Raw genomic sequence first — 8,991 nt, forward strand, 5'->3', positions numbered from 1 at the left:
GAGAAATTGTCTCAAAAAAAAAAAAAAAAAAAAAGCAAGCGTAAGGGGCTGGCAGTTTCTTTGGGGGAAAGGACTTGGGAGCCTTGGGAGCATCCTTCACAACCAGTCTGTGGAAGAGAACTGTCCCCATCCCTACCTTCACCCAGATGTCCAGCTGATCTGAAGGTAGGGCAGGAGGCTTCAAGAGTAGGCACTGTGACTTTTCAACAGAAGCCCCTTATCCAACATCCCCTATATGGCCATAGACTGCAGCGCCAGAAGGCCCATAGGGCAGTCTAGGTGGGCGAGAGGGTGACACAGTCCATCTCAGGGTAATGGGGGAATGGCAGGGTCCAGGGCCCCCAAGAGACTCATCAGTCAAGACAGCAGGGTCGTCGCGTAGGTTTGTGCTTGGCTCTTTATTGTTTCTGTCCAGGGCCCCTGCAGTGGGAGTGGCTGGTGCGGGAGGTGGGACCCTCCCACCAGCCTGAGCCCACTCTCTGCCTCTCTCTTCTTTCCCCTCTAGCTCCTCACCCACCTGCTCTCCTTCTGTATCTCCTGCTCCCACATCCAGCACCTTCGGGTTCCCTCTTTCAGCCCCAGCTCTTCCAGGCCCATCCTTGGCTGGGATGGGAAAGAGAGGGGCCATTTGGACATTTTTCAGCCCCCCTCTCTCCATCTCAGCTGAGAAGGCTTCACTCTGTCTCTGACCCAGGCTGGGGGTCGAATGTGGGGATGTCCATAAAGCTCTGTCCTGATCCTGCAGATCCCAACCCCCCTCTGGTACCCTCTCCAAAGCCAAAGGCCAGAGCCTGAGGTTACAAGGGTGGGAGGGAAAAGGCCATGACTCGAGTTGGGTTCTATCTGAAGAGCCAGGACTGACAACTGCCAACAGCCAGGACTCCTGGTAAGGTCTGCAGAGGTGCCTGGGGTGTTTCCTGGGCAGTATGAAGACCACAAGGGTGTGATCAGTGAGGAGGGGGTCAGAGGCTGTGAGGGAAGGGAAGTGGCTGGGTGTGACGTGACATCCGGGAGTGGAAGAGGCTGGTTTCAGGAGGCAGTGAAGATGGGGCCAGGACAGTGTCCGGCTTAGAGCACCTCGTGTTGTTGCTGTGTGGCCTCGCTGACGACCTAAGTGGGTGGAGAAGTCCAGTCCATCCATTGCTGCCTAGGAGAAGCCTCAGCCCCATTTACTGCAAACTGAGGCAGCAGGACCTTCTTACCCCATTCAGGGTAGGGAATCACCCAGCTGGTGAAAGACACCTGGCTGGCAGATACCCCCATTACTCCCACCAAGGACAAGGGGTCCAACGGATCACTCACCTCTCCATCTCGGGTCTCAATGGTCTTGATCATCACTGTCTTTTTAGTGTGGACTTCAGAACCCCTTTGCTCAGGGCTGGTTTCTGTAATAAACCCACCACATGCTCAGCCTGGCTAAGTTCATATCTAGGCTGCACCATGGATGGGACTTCACCCCGGGCTGCATTGTTCTAGCTAATTTCCACCTTCCTCATGGCAACCTGGCTTCTTTAAGACCTGATCCTTGAACCCAGCACCCAACAGATAGTTCTGTAGAGCCAGGGGCCGGTGCTGCTGAAGACATGACTTCAAAAGCCAACAGATGATATTGAGAACGCTGGTGCAGGATGGCAGGGGACCCAAGGTCCAGACCCAGCACTCATGTTCCCCAGCCTTCTTCATTCCCTCTCTATCTCTGGATTTCCAGAAGAGTCCTGCATAGGTATATATCCTTGAACTCTCCTCTAAGACAGAGAGCCCAAAGCCGAGGCCTGTGGACCTGTTGGAGGAACTTAGAGGCTCCAGTTCTTTTTCTCTGTTTGATGTCTTAATGCAAAAGCTGATCACTGATTGACTGTGTTGATCCACTGGCCCTACTGTGCCTCAGTTTCCTCTCTGGGAAACAGCAGCCATGATGCCTCCCTTAGGAGCTCAGGGCTACTGATTTGCAGCAACAGTGATTTTATATGCAAAATGCATACTTGGTAACTGAATAAACAACTAAGTGAAAAGAGAAGTCTGAGTTTCATAGTGGGGGTCACATTTAGTTCCCTGGTGTCAGGAGTTTGGCGCTCATGAATCCCTTAGCAAGCAAGTAGCCTGTAATGAACGTTTGACTCGATGGAGCACAGCATGTATTTTTCCTGATGGAAATGAACATCGAAGATGTAAAAGGTTTGATCTAGGAAAGCAGAGGCTGCCAAGATCTCCGACTCCCTTTCCTAATGTATCATTAGTGAGCGCTTTTCTGCTCTCCGGGGTTGGGAAGCCACTCGATCTGCATATTACTAATGTCAGAATGGCAGAATGCCCTCAAAGCTCGTTCCCTTCATTGTTTGGCTTGGCTAAAATTTGGCTTCCTCTTTTCAACCGTGCATCCAACATCTTGCTCCCCGCAAACAAGGCACTCAACAAACAGCCAGAGAATGGTGTGCCAAGTGCTCTCTGGCAGCATGCCATACCGATCATGAGCAAGGGGTACCTTCCTGCCCAGAAAGCGAGGGAGATGCTCCTATTGCCAGGGGAACACCCCTGCAGCTTCCAGAGTTTGCTACTCAGAACACATCCTGATTCTTAAGACCCAATAATCCAGAAGGTAGAGGGAATGCAGTCAGCACAGTAGGACACACAAATCAACACCCCCACCTTCCCACCCCCACCTCCCTACCCCCACTTCCCCACCCCCACCTCAGTGCCTCATCCACAGCCCTCTTTCTCTTCCATGCCTGGTCTCTTCCAGGGTTCCATTCTTCTCTTCTAAAAGGCTTGGGCTACCCAAGCTGACTCCCTGGCCCCTGCAGTCCCACCCCTACCAACCAGCACACACTCACCTCGGAAGTTGAGAGCAGAGAAAGTCTGGATAGGAAGGTTGATCCTGAAAAGGGAGAGAGCATGTCCCCAAAGGGTTAAGGACACTCAAATCTCTCCCTGAAATCACCATTTCTAGCTGTCCAAACCACCAGCCCAATACTCTCACTACCCACAATGCACACATCGAGAACTAACTCTAGCTGTCCCACAAATTGCCCTTTCTAGAAAGATCACGCATTCTAATCCTGACCTTGGGCCAGACACCAAGGTGCCTAACTCCACTGCACCTTCCAGGTCCCCGGGTCCTCCTTGCTCCTGGCACTAGAGGAGGCATGAACGGTGCTGTGACACTCTCATTATGTCCACCCTCTAGGCAGCCCAGATCCAGGAGTGGGCCATCTATGCCTAGTCTAGAAAAGGGCATCTGGCCCCAGCTACCTTAAAAGGTCATGCACGTTGTGTTAGATGTAGATGTCATTCTACAAAACTCAGGCAGGGACTGCTTATGTAACTGGGCTGTTAAAGGGCTTGCTTAGCATGCACTAACCTGTGGTTCAGTCCCCACACCATATAGACCAGGCATGCTGGCACAGCCTGTTCAAGTCCCCGCATTACGGAAAAGGAGACAAGAGGAAGGTAGTTCAAAGTCATCCTACATAGCAAGTTTGAGGCCAGCCTGAGCTACCTTAAGTCCTTCTCAAAAAAAAGAAACAAATAAAAAACCTTAAATTCTCCTAGTTAAAAAAAAATTCTTAGCCGGGCAGTGGTGGCACACGCCTTTAATCCCAGCACTCGGGAGGCAGAGGCAGGCGGATCTCTTAGAGTTTGGGGCCAGCCTGGTCTACAAGAGCTAGTTCCAGGACAGGCTCCAAAGCCACAGAGAAACCCTGTCTCGAAAAACCAAAAAAAGAATTTCTCCTAGTAAGTCCATACATAAACATGGCTGCCACACTTTTAGGAGTATTGATGATACCATTTCTTGGCATAATGGATCTGTCTGAAATTGATGTTAACTTACATACAATGAAATGGGCAAACTTTTGGGGTATATCTAGAGAGTTTTAAGAAGTGTCTATCTCCACGTAACTGCCAGTCAAATCCAAATCCACAGTCTTTCTGTCTCCCAGAAGACTCTCTCACCTTCCTGTTGCTCATGTCTGGAGCTCAGGAGGGATGCTCCGAGCACAGCATCTGTGTCCTTTCCGGGAAGGCCTTTCACTGACAAGGCTTCCTGCCTCGTTTCTGTTTGTCTCTCACAGACCCCTCCCTTTCCTTCCTCACCATTTCCCACTCTCTTTCATCTCTCCCTAGACTGGCAGTAATATTTTATTACTGATTGCTGAATATGATTTTATGCTGCGGGTTCTTAATCCTGAAGGTAGATAAGGGAATACTTACATTTCTCTTTTTATAAAACGCTGTTAATTACATCTCGCTTTACCCAGGTGGCCCCAGTTAATTTTCTGTGGTGGGCAGAATAGCGGCCTCTCGTATAGAACTGTTTCTAGGTCTTGCTGAGATCACCTGTGATGAACTGGGCTCCCAGCACCCTACCCTACACCTAAGTCCTCACCGGCTCTCCTCGCCCTCCAGCAGCTTCCGGTAGGTGGCAATCTCCACATCCAAGGCCATCTTCACGTTGAGCAGGTCTTGGTACTCCCGCAGGTGGCGGGCCATCTCATCCTTCAGGTGCCGGATCTCCTCCTCCAGGCGTGTGATGTTATCCTGATAGCCACTGGCCTCGCTGGCAAAGCGATCCTCCAGCTCCCTCATCTGCCTCATCAGAGAGTCGTTCTGCAGGAGGTGAGGAGGCCCAAGTCAGGGATAGGTCCCCAGCACATCTAGGAAGAAGGGCGCTAGAGAATGGGGGTGGAAAGAGACCCAGTGTGGGAGGTCGGAAGCAACTCCACACGATCATGGCCAGGTAGAAGAATCATCAATGGCTTCTTTCTTAGCCATGGAACCCTGAGCTCTAATGAAGTCTTATGTGGCCATCTAATAAGGAGCACCTATAGGAGTCCTCCAACCCTACACAGGGAGACACCCCGAGGAGTCCTCTGATTCCTTAGAAGATGGGTGATAGGAATCCACCCATCTGCCTTTACCTCTCTGTACACTAGAGGAGATGGAGTCCCCAGCGAGGGTGTGGAGCTAAGCTATGGGCAGAAAGAGGCCGGAGCCTGTGGGAATGGAGAGGGACTCACGGTGCCCTTGAGGGCGTCGATCTCGCAGGTGTAGGACTGGATCTGGTGTCGGTACTCCATCATCTCCTGCTTGGCCTGGCGCAGGGCGTCATTGTTCTTATTGGCTGCCTGGGTCAAGTCTGAAACCTGAGGGCAGACAAAGGGGCTGTGAGTCGGAGAGGAGCTGGGACGCAGTGTGGGCCAGGGAGTATGGAAATTCCAGGCTCGCCTACTCCATGGTGCAGGGGCAGGAAGCATCTCACGCGGAGAGAGAGGATGTGCCAGAGTCCCCAGGCCAGATCACCTACCTTGGACTTGTACCACTCCTCAGCTTCAGAGATGTTCTTAGCCGCAATGGTCTCGTACTGAGCCCGGATGTCCCTGAGGGCCGCTGTGAGGTCTGGCTTAGACATGTCCATCTCCACCTGCACCTGCTGCTCCTGAAGCTGGGCCTGAAGCTCACGGATCTCCTGCAGGACGCAGCTTGACGTCAGACCCTCCCACCCCCATGTCCGAGTCCGCCCCATTGTCTAGCTGCTTTTGCCATCACCCAAGGGCCGTGGTGCGCACCTCTTCGTGCACTTTCTTAAGGAATGCGATTTCCTCATTGAGGGATTCAATTCTGCGCTCTAGGTCGATGCGCGCTAGAGTGGCTGCGTCTACATCCTGGGTAAGGGAGACAACGATGTTAGGGCCGGGAACAGCTCAAGTGGAGCCAGGCCAGGGCGGAGAAAAGAGAGATGGCTGCTGAGGGCCGGAGAAGGCTCACCGCTCGGAAGGCAGCCAAATTGTTCTCCGCTTCTTCTCTCAGTTGGATTTCCTCCTGTAGCCTAGGGAGGACACACACACAGGCAAATAGTGAGGGACAGAGCCATCAATAGAAACCACTGACTAGGGACCTATCAGGGAGCCAGCTCAGGACACAGGGACAAGCACTGGTTGCTGGGTAGAAACAAGAGGCCCAGGAAGAAAAAAAAGTAGAGGCCCCGCCCACGGGGGGGGGCAGGAAGTAGCTCAGTCTCAGCCCTGCAGCCACACCCTTGAAGTCTATGTCCCAAATAGATTGACCTCCCTGGGGTTAGGAACTGTGTTTTATTTTATCCAACTCTGTGTTCTCAGGCCTAGCCTGACCCATGTAGCTGCTAAATAAATGCTTGTGACTTTGAGGGCAAGAAGTTGACTTTGCTCAGTTGGGTAAACAGAAGCAGGACCATAAATATACAAAGCCCTTTTTGCTTTTCGATTTTTTAAAAAATTGTCTAAAACAAGCCTTGCTACATAAGCTCAGTTGGCTTGGTACTTGCTCTGTCTCCCAGGTTTGCCTAGAACCCACAGCAATCCTCCAGAACCATCCTCCCAAGCGCTGGAATTACGGGGGTGTGCCCCCATATCAAAACCGCTCAGCCTTTTCTTATTGGATCATGGTGGAAATGGGCTGGTCTTCTTGAGTTTTAAAAGGGCAACAGGCCTTACCCACTGTCCCCTTTACTCAAGCCTCTTCCTTTACCTAGAGCGATAGCACAGCCTCAGCTAGGCCCAGGGGCCAGGCTCCCCACCTTACCCCTTCCCAGGGCCTCATCACAACTGAGCTCAAAGTTACAGACTGAGGTCCCTCCACCTGCCCTTCCCAGGTCACCCAGCTTTCCAGGCTCCCACCAGTCTCTTCTCCCTCTGCCCATGCGCTGGCTGGCCCTCTACCTTGCCTCTGTTAGTGGTCATCGCAGCACCACCAGCAACTGAGCATCCTTTCGAAGACAGCTGCCTACCGTGCAATAGGCCTCTCAAGGTCCACCGTTTCTTCTGTCTCCCTCCCCAGTGTAACATAGAAGGAGCTATAGAAAGATCCGGGGTCCCAGCTCTTTTTAGGGAACACCCGGGAATGACCTTCTCCAAACACGGGATAAGAAGGGTCCCAGGCTCCTGGAGGGGGTGCCTAGTTCCCTGAAGGGGGATGGGGCGAAAGGGAAAGATCTGGAAGACGCTGGGCCCTCACTTGGCCTTGAGCCTCTGCAGGTCGTCGATCAGGTTGTCACGCTCCACGTCAACTCGGGCGCGCTGGTTGGTGAGCACCTCCACCTGGCGCCGCAGCTCACGCATCTCCTCCTCGTAGAGCTCTGCGACGCGAGTCGGCTCGCGGCCCTTGAGCCGGTTGACCTCGGCGGCGAGCGCGGCATTCTGCTGCTCCAAGAAGCGCACTTTCTCGATGTAGTTGGCGAAGCGGTCATTGAGCTCTTGCAGCTCCACCTTCTCGTTGGTGCGTGTGGCCAGGAACTCCTGGTTCACCGCGTCGGCCAGCGAGAAGTCCAGCAGCTCGCCCGCGCCGTAGGATGGCGCGCGGGTGGTCCCCAGCCGGCTGGCCCGCAGAGACCCCAGGCCCCCGGCCCCGCCCGACGTGCGCGACACCTGGTACACGCGGGATGTCACTGAGCTCGAGGAGCCCTTGGTGCCGAAGCCTGCTCGAGGAAAAACGGGAGAGCTCAGCGGGGAGCCGAGCGAGAAGCTCGGGGCTCCACCGAAGGTGCGGCGGTAGGAGGACACTCGCTGGCTGGACGAATAGGCCTGGCTCATGGTGGCGGCGTGGACAAGGCTAGGCAGACGCACGGAGGAGGCAGCGGGCAGGCAGCCGGCTGGAGAGTGAATATGAAGATGGGAGACAGGGCCCCTTAGCCGTCCGCACTATTTGTAGCCCTCCTGACATCACCCCCCCCTCCCGCTTCCCCTCCCCTGACAGCTGCAGGATCCCTCTGTCCTGCCAGGAAAGGGCGGCCTCAAGCGAGGGGGCGGGGAGGCAAGCTCCCCTGCAAGAGGCCTGCGCCCCTGAGCCGCCCCATGAGGACCGAAGACAGGCAGGCCTGCTGGGTTTCACAGGGTAGCTAGCTGACAGGAGATCCCAGGCTGGACTCTTTTTACATTTGGAGACCTACCTTATTGGGGGAAAGCAGGCTAGAGATTTTCATTTGTTTGAAGCCTCCTATTTTCTCCAAGTAGAGATTTTTAGGTAGTTGAAATAGACAAAAAGGAATTCCGAAGTATTTTATTCGCAAAAGTTGCTAGAAGACGCTGAGGTTTCCAACCACTGGGAGTAAAGGCCAGACAGGAGTCTAACTAGCCCATCAAGGGGTCTCTAGGCAGTCCTGGGGTGGGGGTGGGGGGCGGCACAAAAGAGTTACCCTGGCCAGTGTCTCTGCCTGCTTATTCATACTACTGACGCCTGGGCTCTAGATAGGAATCTCAGTTTCCCTCTGGAGGAGTGTAGGTCTCCTGTTTCCCTCAAGTTTATAACCAGCAAGATAATTTCCAGAAAGAGTCTGATGGCTGTGTCCAATTGTATGTAGTCACGCCACTCCCCTGCATTGCCTTCGCCTGACTCCTGCAGCCCCTGTCTCCCTCACCCCCTTCTCTGACTCATCCCCTTACCCACCCACACCCACTCGCACCAGGGACTTGTGTTTTGTCAGGAGCCGCACGTCAACCCAGCCGTCTCCCTGGCAGCAACAGCTGCCAAGGAGAAATTCCAGAGCTGGTATTGACAGAGAGGGACGAATGCATGGGCTGGGGAGCAAGGTACCAGGAGAGGGGTTCTGGGGGTGGGGTCCAGGCACCTGAGGAGATATAGGTGTCAAGGAAGACACTCCAGAACCCCAACAGAGATGAAGCCCTCAAGTGGGTTCACGCTTCCCCCTCCACTCAGCACAGGGCAGTCACGGGCCCCTAAGGGCATTTACATTTCTCCAGGCACATTTCTGTGGCTCTTCACCTTCCCTGCCCTCTATAGGTCTCTCTTAGGACTGAGCCTTCCGGAATGCAAACCCTAGAAATAGGGCCCTAGATTAGTAGCCCAAAGCTTTGAGTCTAGAAACAGAGCACTGGATTAGGAACCATAGTCCTGCCCAGGGCTGGTAAGAAAGAGTTGCTAGACAGCACGTCCTTTACCTCCCTAATCCCAGTGTCCTTAGTCATAGGGTGGGGACAAGAAGCCTCGCAGGATTGCGTGATG

The 8,991-nt window shown here is 53.8% G+C and overlaps 1 protein-coding gene across 1 annotated transcript; it reads right to left on the minus strand.

The window, feature by feature from the left end:
* Nucleotides 1-379: 379 nt before the first annotated feature.
* Des (desmin) lies at nt 380-7,654 on the minus strand. The gene is made up of 9 exons (XM_038339103.1): nt 6,988-7,654; nt 5,764-5,824; nt 5,565-5,660; nt 5,303-5,464; nt 5,016-5,141; nt 4,385-4,605; nt 2,832-2,875; nt 1,303-1,385; nt 380-1,110 (listed from the first exon to the last, which is right to left on the minus strand). The coding sequence occupies exons 1-9, from the start codon at nt 7,560-7,562 to the stop codon at nt 1,069-1,071; spliced, it is 1,410 nt and encodes a 469-aa protein (XP_038195031.1). The 5' UTR covers nt 7,563-7,654; the 3' UTR covers nt 380-1,068.
* Nucleotides 7,655-8,991: the final 1,337 nt, after the last annotated feature.

The sequence above is a fragment of the Arvicola amphibius genome, chromosome 8 (genome assembly GCF_903992535.2).
Source record: "Arvicola amphibius chromosome 8, mArvAmp1.2, whole genome shotgun sequence".
NCBI lineage: Eukaryota > Metazoa > Chordata > Mammalia > Rodentia > Cricetidae > Arvicola > Arvicola amphibius.